The 14,710-nt window shown below is 42.6% G+C and overlaps 1 protein-coding gene across 8 annotated transcripts in view; it reads right to left on the bottom strand.

The window, feature by feature from the left end:
• The window catches only part of SCAR (wiskott-Aldrich syndrome protein family member 3 SCAR), a 67,470-nt gene that overhangs the window by 46,641 nt on the left and 6,119 nt on the right, over positions 1–14,710 (bottom strand). For all 8 annotated transcript variants that reach the window (XR_011394602.1, XR_011394603.1, XR_011394601.1 and 5 more), the window contains exons 2-5: positions 3,465–3,601; positions 1,919–2,108; positions 1,384–1,531; positions 569–722 (exon numbers count right to left, since the gene is read on the bottom strand). Coding sequence is in view for 5 of the 8 variants with exons in the window: in XM_070104445.1 (XP_069960546.1) it covers positions 569–722; positions 1,384–1,531; positions 1,919–2,092 (476 nt within the window). In the remaining 3 variants the exon portion in view is untranslated. The remainder of the gene's footprint in view (positions 1–568; positions 723–1,383; positions 1,532–1,918; positions 2,109–3,464; positions 3,602–14,710) is intronic.

The raw sequence follows: 14,710 nt of genomic DNA, 5'->3' as shown, positions 1-14,710 counted from the left end.
TCACCCTGCCTCGGTGGGTCACCCTGCCTCGGTGGGTCACCCTGCCTCGGTGGGTCACCCTGCCTCGGTGGGTCACCCTGCCTCGGTGGGTCACCCTGCCTCAGTGGGTCACCCTGCCTCGGTGGGTCACCCTGCCTCGGTGGGTCACCCTGCCTCGGTGGGTCACCCTGCCTCGGTGGGTCACCCTGCCTCGGTGGGTCACCCTGCCTCGGTGGGTCACCCTGCCTCGGTGGGTCACCCTGCCTCGGTGGGTCACCCTGCCTCGGTGGGTCACCCTGCCTCGGTGGGCCACCCTGCCTCGGTGGGCCACCCTGCCTCGGTGGGTCACCCTGCCTCGGTGGGTCACCCTGCCTCGGTGGGTCACCCTGCCTCGGTGGGAGACGGCCGACTTGTTGGAAAAAAAAAAAATAAATTTTCTTTAACACACTAGCCATCTCCCACCAAGCCCCTAAAAAAAAGGAAAAACATTCACCATCATTCATTCAATCACTTTTTCTAGAGATGAGCAGGTGACACGGTCTGAAGAGCCGTCCAAACTGCAACATTAATGAAGTCAACAGCTGCTGACCTGTAAGGATTAAGCTGATGGAGAGGTGGTGGCTGTTCACAGGTCTGATAGGTTTCCAACATGGGAGCAGGAATAGTATCCCTAGAGACTACTTGTTGGTCAAACAATGTTGATGATTTGAATGCTTTCCGCATGTGGATGTCTTGCAACGACACTAGAAATAAACAAAACATTAATACAGAGTATTTTAATTTTTAGAAGTCAGAAACAAAATAAACTCTCAATATTATGGACTAATAGAGGCATTCTCCAGGTGTCTATTATCAGAATAATGTTTAAAATATGCACTGTTTACCTAATATTGTACTGTACACACAATTTACAGACATACTGCAATAAACATTGAATTAAAGGAGTTAAAAGAACAAATTACTCAGTGAATTTTGTTACTTCTGAAGTTCATTATACTGAAGTTTGTTATACTGGGGATTTATCTCGTGTATCCCAGATAGGGAAGGATAGTCAGTATTCTTGATAATAGAAAAACAGACACAAATGCAATACAATCCAATACTTTATTGACTACATTTTTGCCTACACAGTGGACTTTATTAAGTCACAAAGAGATCTGTTTGTGACTTGATAAAGTCCATTGTGTGGGTGAAAAGTTTCCAATAAATGATCACATTATACTGAGTTTGTCTCTATTTTTTCATAGTGCCAGAATTTTATAGAATCATCTCGCATGTTCATGACACACAAAGATCAGTGGTCCTGTCAGAGTGCAAAGCAATTAACAAATTTCCATTTCACACTTATGACAGCGATTGTGTACGAATAATTTGTTTTGCAAAAGTATCTGGAGAGTTACTTACCTTCTTCTACATTACTATCTAAATTCTTGACTTTCACTGACAATTTGTCAACTCTTCCTTGTAAAGACACAGTGCGATTCAATATCAATGTTGATTCTGCAATCATTTCCCCAAATAAATCTTCAGCATGCCGAGAAAGCGACGATAACTGAAAAATAATTAAATACTAAAGAATTCTACGTACATTAAGACACAGAGTATTAATGTATACACAAACCTAACCCTAATGTAAGAAAGTATGAGTATTCGCAAAGAATATATTGCTGTATGATCCTGTGTATGCCCAATCTGTGTATATCACCCATATGCCCAATCCATGTATATCACCCAAGATCCTATAATAACAAAGCATATACAAGAAGTCCTTACCTTACAAACACACTGGGGATGTCCTGAATTGTGTATAATATTATACACAATAATTATATATACACAATACAGAAGATTCTCAACATGTTTGTAAGTCGAGGACTGTGTGTATTCAAATTGTAAATTACGTGTATTTAAAAAATAAAAGCCAGAGAATGTCACTTACTTGAGTAATTAAATTGGCAAGCGTGAGGTTGGTAAATGCCTCTAGGTCTTGTGGTTGGTATGTAGCGGGCAGAAGTGCAGGGTACACGCGGCCATTTTCATCCGTGACCCACTCTTCCACCAGTGGCACCCGTGACACATGCACGGGTGACACCACTCGCTTCAGAAGTGGCATCTTCTAGGTTTCAACCCTGTCAAGATGTCTCCATTGAAAATATCAGCAAGTACCCTCAACTGACCAGTTCCAGTGACAAGCACCCCATAACAGACCATAGGAGGGAGAAAAATTTACGATGATGTTACGGTCCAACTAGGAATTTGCAAATGGTTCAAGTCAGACCAAAATGTCGTTGTAAACTTTCTTTCCCCTAGGTGCAGGTTATTTGTGTATTGTGGAAAAGGTACTGCACATACTGAATGTAACTGACTCGACTCGACTCTGAATGTAAATAGAAGTTTATAATATGCGAGTCATCTTAAATGTTCAGGGAGACAAAAGGCCATCAATCCCACTAGATTACAAAATATTAACAGGTTTCCATATCACACTCTTATGACAGGATGCTGTCTATGAACTTACTACCTTGTACCAGCAAGAGATACTATATATGAACACATACACCTAACACTATAAATATTAATATTTTTAGAGGGAGAGAGTATGGAAGAGGCGAATGTATTTAGAAATTTAGAAGTGGACGTGTCAGCAGATGGGTCTATGAAAGACGTGGTGAATCACAGAACTGACAAGGGGAAAAAGGTGAGTGGTGCACTATGGAGTCTGTGGAGACAAAGAACTTTGTCTATGGAAGCAAAGAGAGAAATGTATGAGAGTATAGTTATACTAATGCTCCTATATGGGTGTGAAGCATGGGTGGTGAATGTTGCAACAAGGAGAAGGCTGGAGGCAGTGTAGATGTCATGTCTGAGGACAATGTGTGGTGTGAATATAGTGCAGAAAATTTATAGTCTGGAAATTAGGAGTAGGTGTGGGATTACCAAAACTATTATCCAGAGGGCTGAGGAGGGGTTGTTGAGGTGGTTTGGACATGTAGAGTGGGAGGAGGGAAATAGAATGACTTCCAGTGTATAAATATGTAGTGAAGGGAAGGTGGGGTAAGGACTGGCCTAAGAAAGGTTGGAGGGAGGGGGGGGGGGTAAAGGTGGTTTTGTTTGCAAGGGGCTTGGACTTCCAGTAAGCATGTGTTAGTGTGTCAGACAGGAGCGAATGCAGACAATTGGTTTTTAGGACTCGATGTGCTGTTGGAGTGTGAGCAAGGTAACATTTATGAAGAGATTCAGGGAAACCGGCAGGCCGGACTAGAGTCCTGGAGATGAGAAGTACAGTGCCTGCACTCTGAAGGAGGGATGTTAATGTTGCAGTTTTATAACTGTAGTGTAAGCGCACCTCTGGCAAGACAGTGATGGAGTGAACGATGGTGAAAGTTTTTTTTCGGGCCACCCTGCCTTGATGGGAAACAGTCAGTGTGTTAGTAATAAAAAAATTAATTCAAATTTTTGCTCTATCTGACAATTCAATACTTTACCTGTTGGTACAACAGTAAATCTTGTGTGGCCAAACTCTTCCTGTTTGGCCGCCACTTTTGTACCTCGGCGGCATGCGACTTACTTAGGTGAAAACTTTACCACAAAATCGCACTTTTCGCCTGACGGTGCATTTTCTCTGTGGGTAGAAAAAAAGGCAAAGAATAATAAAAATATTATATATGTACTATTTCAAATTACAGTGTTAAATTAGGACAATAAAAAAATCAAAACATTACAGCATATAATGTATTAATGATCAAAGAGTATACAATATTCTGTAACAAACAAACCTCACTTAAAAATCACAATAATACTTTGGGATTTTGTAATGTTTTAGCACCTGTTCAGGACATTAACAGTTTGTGTGCAAGTGCATGTGAAAGAAAAAATACTGTACCATCAATACATAACTTTTGCATTCACAAAAATGTTATTTTGATAAATTTTTCAAATAAAATGCACTTAATAGTGAAAGTTTCTTATAAAATTACAACATTTTAGCACGTTTCTACACAATATAACATCAAGTCTGTTATATACACGTACATTATAGTTATAATTTCTTAACTACTCTTAAATAGAGAAAGAATCATAAAATAATGTACATAGCTGTATTTATGTTCAAAGATGCTGAGAAATAAACAGTAAAAGGGGTAATGATCTTCAAATATTAATGGGAGTAGAGACGAGACTTGTAAAACATCGATACAATGTTTGGGCTTAAAAACAGCATTCACACATAGACATGAACTTGTGTACAGGAGACTCGACACTAGCAGAGACAACTAGGCAAGTACACTGCTACTTCCTTTCCTAGTGGAAGTAGAGGCAAGACTGTGGGAGGAAGCACTGACCACCACCATGAAAGACTAAACTGGTAACCCACAAATTCCAGTGCAATTATGACAATGACACTTTTTCCACAATTTACCCAACCATCTTGAAATGAATTAGCCAAAGCCAATAACAACATTCTTCATTGACTTAGTGTAGCAAACTTAAGAGAGAAAATTAACAGAATCATCATTGGTGTGGTAGTGTGTGGCAAGTGTGTATATGGCACAAGGGTTCAATAATCAGGATGTAGGGCTAGTCTTACTGCCTCACTCCACACCACCACTCACACTAACTCCTATTCCCATTTTACCGACAATTCATCCCATTGTCATCGTATATAATTACTAATTACTAAGAGATTTACACATTAAACTCGAGCAATTACACATTACTGTTGCCAAACTCAATAAATCGAGAAACTTAGATGCAGCAACCAAGAATATTATACTCAATTAAAATAAGACAAAATAAATTATACAACTTTTGTGATTCTATAGCAATAATGACCACTAAATCATACTATATAAAACAGATTTATGATATGGCTATACTGAACACTCAATTTCACAATATACATTTATGTTACATAATACCACTTGCATATAATTAAAAAACCATACACAATGCTTCATAAGGATTTAGAGTGAGTTATGTCTTTGCTTAATAAACTTTATCACTGAGTTGTCAACCTCAGTGTGCTTGCTGTTGTTCTTAATTCACATTTCTACACAGAACTACATGTAAGTTCGCTTATTAAGTTAGCATGTTTATTTAGGCACAAGTACGTTTAAGTACAATTATTATACATAGTGTAAATTATCCACCAGGAAAACAAAAAAGTCAGAGTGACTAATTTCCACCGAGATCCTTCACGCTTTTGTCCTTAATTGCAATTGAAAAGTACCTTCAAAATTAATCAGCAGGTGAAAAAACCTTTACAGTATGTACTATTAAACTATAAATGAAATTAGTCAATTGCATCTGCAACAAACTGCACTGTACAGAAGCTTGACAGATAACTTTATGTACTTTCAAAGAGATGAAAGAGATGGAGTCGGTCTATACTAAGTTCATGCTGAACAAATTCACTCCTTTTCATCCCACATTCTGAACAATGAACATCCTGCACTTCCAATATGATGCAACACATGACATATGACATGCAAGATGATTGAAGTTCAGAGTATCCCATGTTGCAACATCGTACAACAGCACTTAGTGATTGACCACAGCCAGTCTTAGTCTCCAATTATAAGTCCCATAAGAAATTAGGAACACTGCAGGAGGCCTACTGGGCAGGTCCTTCTGAAATCCAACCAACAATTCTCACTCACAAGGAGGAACACTGCAGGAGGCCTACTGGGCAGGTCCTTCTGAAATCCAACCAACAATTCTCACACACAAGGAGGAACACTGCAGGAGGCCTACTGGGCAGGTCCTTCTGAAATCCAACCAACAATTCTCACACAAGGAGAACACTGCAGGAGGCCTACTGGGCAGGTCCTTCTGAAATCCAACAATTTTCACATACATCTGTACATTGTATTCTCAAAGCTACTCAAGGAATTAGCCTGAAAAACCCTAATAATCAAAGTTATTCAGGTCCTCCTTAAATTCATCAATTTTAAACTTTTATCTTTCTATTTTTTCCTCTATATTTTAATTCTACTTAAGGTACTTACCAACAACCTGGGTAATCGGAGATTACGCTGAGATCAGCAAACTGAGGATTGAGTCTGCAGTACTCCTTTCACTGAATGGCCCACACAGGTTTAGCTCTTCATATTGTTTTCCTACTGTGACATTTGCTCAAGTCTAGGGTAAGGCTCATTCTCTCCCCACACTTTTATACATCATGTCGTGACAGTAATAGTAGTATGTACTACTACTAGCAGTAGTATGCACTACTAGTACTAGTAGTATGCACTACTAGTTGTATGCACTACTACTAGCATGTACTACTAGTACTAGCATGTACTACTAGTACTAGCATGTACTACTAGTACTAGCATGTACTACTAGTACTAGCATGTACTACTAGTACTAGCATGTACTACTAGTACTAGCATGTACTACTAGTACTAGCATGTACTACTAGTACTAGCATGTACTACTAGTACTAGCATGTACTACTAGTACTAGCATGTACTACTAGTACTAGCATGTACTACTAGTACTAGCATGTACTACTAGTACTAGCATGTACTACTAGTACTAGCATGTACTACTAGTACTAGCATGTACTACTAGTACTAGCATGTACTACTAGTACTAGTATGTAGTATGTTCTAGTAGTACTAGTAGTAGATTAAACAAAATAAATTTAAAACTGCCTCAACTACAGTTTTACAATCTTCCATCTCAACTTTAATTCCTAAATATTAACACAAATCTTTCATATGCCCAATTCTTACATAAAATAAATACCACATAAAATAACTACTAAATTTTTTTCACATTAAAGTGAACCAGTGTATATACCCACGAGTAAGTGGTAAACCTGTATGGACTACACGGCTACTAGGAAAATGCGAATTAATGAAAACACCTTCCCTAGCAACATGGCAACTACATCCCTCTGAAGGGTTGTCACGTTACAAAATACAGCAATAAAACAGCGTCACGTCCACCAATGAAGGAAATCTCCCCTGATAAGCACCATGATAAGGGACGACACCTCATTGCTACATTTACCGTTCCACACCTCCCACTCTTAGTAAATACAATAAGTCTTCGACTTAAAACACACTGGGGGCCTTCTGCATTGTGTATATTATTATTATTATACACAATACAAAAGATTCTGAATGTATAACAAAAAAAGGCACAATACCATGACTGGAACGATACACAAATAACCCGCATATAAAATGTTCCAAGTCGGACCGAAACGTCGTCGTAAGCTCCTCTCTTCTATGTGCTGGTTATTTGTGTATTCTGAATGTATTTGTAAGTCCAAGACTTACTGTACATGTTTACTCGACGAGTACACGAGTAAGACGTGTGTAGCTACCCAACTGCTGCACAGGTGTCTTACTCAGCTGTCAGTATTATATACTATTAACCCTTTGAGGGTTTTGGTTGTACTAGTACGTCTTACGCGTAGGGGTTTTTGACGTACTAGTACTCATAAATTCTAGCGGCCTCAAATCTAGTGGGAGAAAGCTGGTAGGCCTTCATATGAAAGAATGGGTCTATGTGGTCAGTGTGCACAGTCTAAAAAAATCCTGCAGCACACAGTGCATAATGAGAAAAAAAAACTTTGACCATTTTTTTTTAATAAATCAGCGACTTTGCAGTGTATTTTCGTATGGTATTTATTGTTGTATTCTAGTTTTCTTGGTCTCATTTTATAGAATGGAAGACATATTACAGAAATTGAGATGATTTTGACTGGTTTTACAATGAAAGGTGCCTTGAAATTGAGCTCAAAGTAGCAGAAATGTTCCATTTTTACCAAACTTCAAAAGTAAACAAATCGTGCCAAGCGTGCAATACACGTCAACTGGTGAGTCTAATATTCTTTCACAAGTACACCAATAATATTTATACCATTTTTTACACTAATGCAGTAGTCTGCATAACAGTAAATCTTATATTTTTTGTGAAAATAAAAATTCAAAGTGGAAAGCAAAAGAATATAAGAGGGGCCTTGAGACGTGACTAATGACTAGAGGAAATGTCATTTTAGTGCCAGGAATGTCTTTCTTGTTTATTCTGGACCCTATTCGGAAATTGGCATCTTTTGAAATTTGTGTGAAATTGGCAAAATTGCTAAATTCTGACCACTGTACTGGATAGTTGAATTTCATAAATGGGTGGTTTCTTGCACCCATTCAATAGAAAAAATGGAGTTCTAGCGAAATATTCATGTTTTTTGTCGACTAGTACAGTGAAATTGGCCGAAAATGGGGCTCAAAGTGGGCAAAATCGCCGATACGTAAACATCGCCGAGACCGCTAACTTTGCGAGAGCATAATTCCGTAAGTTTTCTATCAAATTTCAAACTTTTGGTGTCTTTATGATCGGGAAAAGATTCTCTATCTTTTCATAAGAGAAAATAATTTTTTTTTTTTTTTAAATTTGGCCGACCCTGAGAACGAGTTTCGGATTATTATTATAATCAAAAAGAAGCGCTAAGCCACAAGGGCTATACAGCGCTGCAGGGTAGGGAAGGAAGCAAGGGAATTGGATGGCAGAAGGGAGGGGGGATGATCAGCAGGTTACAGAAAACAGCGGGGCAGGGGATAGTACGGGGGTAGAGGGTAGCAAGAGATACAAGTAGAAAGGGCTGAACGTATCAAAATTTGTGGAGTAAGTCAGTCGTTGTCAAAAAGTCAATGAGAGAGTCCGGATGAAAGGTGGGTCCATCAGCGAGAAGGGAAGGTAAAGAGAGAGCAGCGGGGCGAAGACGACGACAGAGGTAAATTCTGCGTGCTCGTTGATAAAGTGGGCAGTCCAACAGAATGTGGCTGACTGATAATGGAGCTTGGCAATTCTCACAGAGAGGAGCAAGACGCCTCTCCATGAGATATCCATGAGTAAGACGAGTATGGCCAATGCGAAGACGGGAGAGAGTAGTCTCCCAACCTCGACACTGGTGATAAGAAGACGGCCAGTAACCTATACTCGGTTTAATAGACTGAAGTTTGTTGCCGAGCATAGTAGACCAACGTTGTTGCCAACGGGTGTGAAGGTGGGAAGATATTACAGCAAAATAGTCCGTACATGGAATACCTCTATAAGAAACTGGTAGGTCATGTACTGCTGACCGCGCAGCAGTGTCTGCCTGTTCATTGCCCTGTACGTCAACATGACCAGGGACCCAACAAAAAACAATATCTTTATGCTTAGTAAAGATGCGGCGTAGCCAAAGTTGGATACGGAGGACTAAGGGGTGAGGTGTATCAAATTTTTGTATAGCCTGTAAAGCACTAAGGGAGTCTGAGACAACCACAAATGATGACACAGGCATAGATGCAATACGGATAAGTGCTGTAAGGATGGCATATAATTCAGCAGTAAAAATACTAGCTGAAGATAGTAAATGCCCTTGTACGACGCTGTCCGGAAACACTGCTGCGAATCCTACGCCGTCAGAAGACTTAGAGCCATCTGTGTACACAGCAATGGCATGAGAATGAGAGTGAAAGTGGTCAAGAAAAAGAGAGCGGGAAGCGACCGTAGACAGTTGGGCTTTCGAGCAAGGGAGGGAGAAAGAACAGACTCGAACAGCTGGAACTTCCCAGGGGGGTAGGGAAAAGTGTGATGCTACATGTACATAGAAAGGTGGTAGTTGAAGAGAAGACAAGAGCGAATGAAGGCGAAGAGAGAAGGGACGGAGTAAGCAGGGGCGGCGAACAAATAAAGAATGTCTACTAATATCAGTGACCATTCTATAAATGGAAGGATTGCGGAGATCATGAGAGCGTACATAGTAGCGCAGGCAATGGGCATCACGGCGATCGGATAAGGATGGAACGTTCGCTTCTGCATAGAGGCTTTCGACAGGGGAAGAGCGAAAAGCACCAAGGCATAAACGTAATCCTTGGTGATGAATGGGGTTAAGGCTAGAGAGAGTAGCAGGAGATGCCGCTGAATAGATCTGGTCACCATAATCAAGTTTCGATAAAATAAGGGTGGAATGTAGGTGAAGGAGGGTTCGACGATCAGCTCCCCACGAAAGATGAGCAAGGGTTTTAAGAAGGTTCAGCCGGCTGTGACAAGTTGCCTTCAGAGAGGTAATGTGAGGTTTCCAGGATAACCTACGATCAAAGAGGAGGCCCAGAAACTTGACTGTATCACGTTCAGGGATACGTGAGCCATAGAGGTACAAAGGATGATCAGAGATGACAGAGCGTCTAGTGAAAGTGATTTGGTGGGTTTTAGTGCTGGAAAATTTAAACCCATGTGTGGTGGCCCAATTGGAAACACGGTCGACTGCATGCTGGAGAGAAACTGTAAGGAGGTGACAGTCAGCGCCTGCACAGGCAATAGCGAAGTCATCAACATAGAGTGATGACCAAATATTTGATGGAAGACTAGAGGCCAAATCATTAATAGCAAGGAGAAAAAGTGTTGTGCTCAGAACACATCCCTGGGGGACACCTTCAGCTTGGATAAAGTCCGGGGAGAGCACATTATTAACCCGAACACGGAAATGCCTGTCAGTTAAAAAGTTCTTAAGGAAGGATGGTAGATTGCCTCGAAGGCCTAAGGAGTGGGCTTGGGCTAAAATATTATACCTCCAAGTTGTGTCATATGCCTTCTCAAGATCAAAAAATATGGCAATAACTGAGTGGTTATTCGCAAAGGCATTACGAACATACGTATCCAAGCGCAGTAAGGGGTCTATGGTAGAACGTCCCTTACGAAAGCCATATTGACGAGTGGAGAGACTGTTGTGTGTCTCTAAATACCACACTAAACGTCTATTTACTAGACGTTCCATTACTTTGCAAACTGCACTGGTAAGAGCAATGGGACGATAGTGGGAGGTTTCATGTCCCGTAGTGCCTGGTTTGCGGAAAGGGAGAACAATGGCGGATTTCCACAGCTGTGGAAGAACTCCTTGTGACCAAATAAGATTGTAAAGGCGTAATAGGACTGCAAGGGCTGACTGATGTAAATGTTGTAGCATACGAATATGAATGTCGTCGGGCCCAGCTGCCGATGATCGACAAGCTGAGAGTGTTGCCTCCAGTTCTTGAAGTGTAAAAGGCACATTATACTGTTCTTCTCTGAGAGAAGAAAAGTCCAAGGGTGCTAACTCTCTGGCAGACTTTGAGGAAAGAAATGAGGGGCATAGATGGAGTCCCTGAGAAATACGGACCAGATGATTGCCAATTTCATTGGCAACATCTAGTGGGTTTGCTATATCAACACCGGCAACCCGCAGAACAGGAGCCGGGTCAGGAGAATATTTACCACTCAGTTTTCGTACTTTTTTCCAGACTGCACTCATAGAGGAAGCAGAGGTGATGGTGGAGACATAATCTCGCCAGCAAGTGCGTTTAGCGTCACGGATGACACGGCGAGCGATCGCACGCTTCTGTTTAAAATCAAGGAGTCGCTCTGTGGTTCTATTGTACCGGTACCTGCCCCATGCAGCGCGTTTCAAACGTACTGCACGAGCACAAGCAGGAGACCACCAAGGCACGCATTTCTGAGAATGCCTGCTCGAAGTTTGGGGTATAGAATGAGAAGCTGCGGTGAAAACGGAGGATGAGAAGAGGTGTAAAAGCTCATCGATGGAGGACGAAGAAGGAACCTCTTTAAAAACAGTCAGGTGTGAGTAAAGGTTCCAATTTGCCCGATTAAATTGCCAGCGTGGGGTGCGAAGAGGTGGCGAATATGAAGGGGAAGTAAGAATGATTGGGAAATGATCACTGTCATGTAAGTCCGGGAGAACAGACCAAGTAAAGTCTAATGCGGCGGAGGAAGAGCAAACTGAGAGATCGATGCAAGAGAGAGTATGAGTCCGAGGATCAAAATGGGTGTGAGTACCTGTATTTAAAACATGGAGGGGGTGGGTGGCAAGAAAAGCCTCTAACTGAATTCCACGGGAATCACAGTGAGACCCTCCCCAGAGGAAATGGTGGGCATTAAAATCACCAAGTAACAGAATTGGTGGCGGTAATGACGAAACAAGGAAGGCAAAATCCGGAATAGATAATGCCCGAGAAGGAGAGAGATATAAAGAACAGAGCGTATACCACCTATGTAAGTGGATACGGGCTGCTGTGTAATGCAGCGAAGTATGAACAAATAGCTGATGGTACGGAATATCAGTGCGGAGAAGAAGGGCACTTTCATTAAAGGTCCCATCAGGAAAAGGATCTGAAGAATACAATAAATTATAGCCTGAGATGTGAGAAATAACAGCAGAGTGTAATTTTGGTTCCTGTAAGCAAACACCAACAGGGGCAAACTGGGAGAGTAACATCTGAAGCTCACCCCGATTACCCCTGAGGCCACGTATATTCCACTGTAAAAAGGCCATGAATGGCAATGATAAAGATACTTGAAATCCGCAGGTAAGGGTTCCTACGGACTAGGAGGGTTAGAAAAGTCCACATGCGGAGGCAGTGGAAAATGTTCAAGCAGCGAAGGAACGGTGCGCTGTGAAGAAAGGAGTTGCGCAGATGGAGCAGAGGAGAGAGAAAGAGCGGAAGGTGGATCAGTGTCCATTGATGGTTTGGTCTCTGCAATATATTCAGAGATTGCTTCAAGTGTTTCAGAATTCAGAGATGTTGTATGGGAGACAATATTGGGAATGGTAGGGGGAGGATGAGTAAAGATTGGAACTGTATTGGACTGTACCAAGGTAGGGGGGGGCGAAAGGGTGGAGGGAACTGGAGAAGCGTGGCAGGGGACAGAAGAGACAGGAACCTGGGAGGTAGCAGAAGAGGAAGAAACTTGGGAGGGAACAGGGGAGGAAGGTACATTACGAGGAGGAGGGTGAACCTCTGCACTTGTAACTGAGCCAGTGAGAGGGGAAGAACTAGGGACAGAGACAGGGAGGGTAAAATGAGGAGGTGGAAGATGGGTAGGAGGTGTTACCGGACCTTTTTTGACTTTTGAGAAGTAGAGGGACGATTGGGAAGAGGTGTCGTACGAGGTCTCGTCGATACTGAGGCTTGTAAGAGAGAACTCGAAGAAGCGAGATTAGACTGAGGCGTTGAAGTAGGGACGTCTGAGCCGAGGACAGCAAAAGGATTAGATACAGGAGTGATTATGGGAGAGGTAACCACAGAGGTGGGTGTAGAAGATGGGATACCAGAAGTGGGGGGACGTTTTGAAACACGGGAATAAGAAACACGTGGGAGTCTCCCTTGGAGGCGGAGATGAGAAACTGCCATGGCATAAGGGAGACCTTCTGTCTCTTTGAGGTAACGGATTTCCCGCTCGTTTAAATAGACCTGACAACGGCGAGAGTACGAAGGGTGAGCCTCATGACAGTTAAGGCAAGAGGGAGATCGATTGCAAGACGTATTAGAATGGTCATCGGCACCACAGACTGGGCATTCGGCGATAGATCTGCAATATTTCGCTGGATGGCCAAATCGCCAGCAATTTCTACACTGTTGTGGTGTAGGGATCACCTTTCGAACTTGTAACCGATGTCCTGCTATATAAACTGAGGATGGGAGTTCTCGGCTGTCAAAAGTTAAACGAGCCACATTGCTAGGGTATCGTCTCCGCCCACGGGCAGGAAGAACGTAAGTGTCTACCTTGAGGATTGGGAGATCTTGGAGTTCCAGCTGTTCTAGAATGTCGGTGCCACATGTCTGGAAATTTTGTTGAACTATGGTATGGGGCAGAATAACGGTACCACTACAAGAATTGAGGGAATGATGTTTTTCAAGGGTGACAGGAACAGTATCTATATGGGAAAGACGAGAGAGCTCACGAGCCTGGGTAGCATTCTGTACGGTAATGATGCGCGTACCGCTCTTAAGAGCATGAAAAGAAATATCTTTACCAACATGGCGTAGGAGTGCCTTGCCAATACTATGGTCAGAAAGATAGGCAGTAGAGGAAGTTGGTCGTAAAGTGAAGAATTTAGTCCACTGTTCAGTCTGAAACTGAGCGTGGAAAGGTAGTGAAGGACGTGTCGATCTTTTCTGAGAAGAACGAGAAGGTGAAGGTGGAGAAGTATCATCAGCAGGTAATTGTCGTTGACGTTTAGGCGTGGGACCAGAGTTGGTCCGACGTGGAACGGGTCGGCGATTTGAAAATTGCCGCACCGTAGAGGGAGAGGCCGGAAGCATAGTCAGAGGAGAGCGAAGGTCTGGTAAATCGAAGGAGTCAGTCGAGGCCTCAGTACCTGAAGCAGGTGAGGAAACAGCACCGGCAATAGGTACAGAGGCATGAGGAATGTCTGAAGAGTGGTCCAAAGACGAGGCGGGGTCAGAACGGGGTGCGGTATCAAGAAGGGGCCCGGGGGTACCAGGTTCATGGACTAGGGCTGCCATGGTTAGGTTACTTCTTTCTTTTTGTTTTTAAGAAAAAAAAAGAAAGAAGAAAAGAAAATAAAAATAAAAAAAAGAAAAAAAAAGGGGGGACCGGGGAGGGATAGTTCCTAGGAGGAATGAAAGGGCCAGAAATCTCCCTCCGCGCCCAAGAGGACTCGACACCGCTAGTAGCGCAGATGCAGCATGGAACCCGTGCCATACCCTACCCTTCATGCCAGTAAACCAGCAATCTGGGATAGCAACCTCACATCTGCCGAGCTACCTCGGTGGACAAAAGAGAGGGCGGCCGGATATCCGCCACAAAGCATACCTCCTTCAGCCACCACCCCCGGAATCCGAAAGGTGGCTTCCAGAGATACACCCGTCGCCCAAAAGACACCCAAAGCTACTCCGGGATACCGGAGAGGGATCGGGACATCCCTAGGCAATCC

Source organism: Cherax quadricarinatus, chromosome 92 (assembly GCF_038502225.1).
Source record: "Cherax quadricarinatus isolate ZL_2023a chromosome 92, ASM3850222v1, whole genome shotgun sequence".
NCBI classification, from domain to species: domain Eukaryota; kingdom Metazoa; phylum Arthropoda; class Malacostraca; order Decapoda; family Parastacidae; genus Cherax; species Cherax quadricarinatus.
The sequence above is the reverse complement of the archived record's forward strand: the minus strand, read 5'-3'. Positions and strand labels throughout refer to the sequence as shown.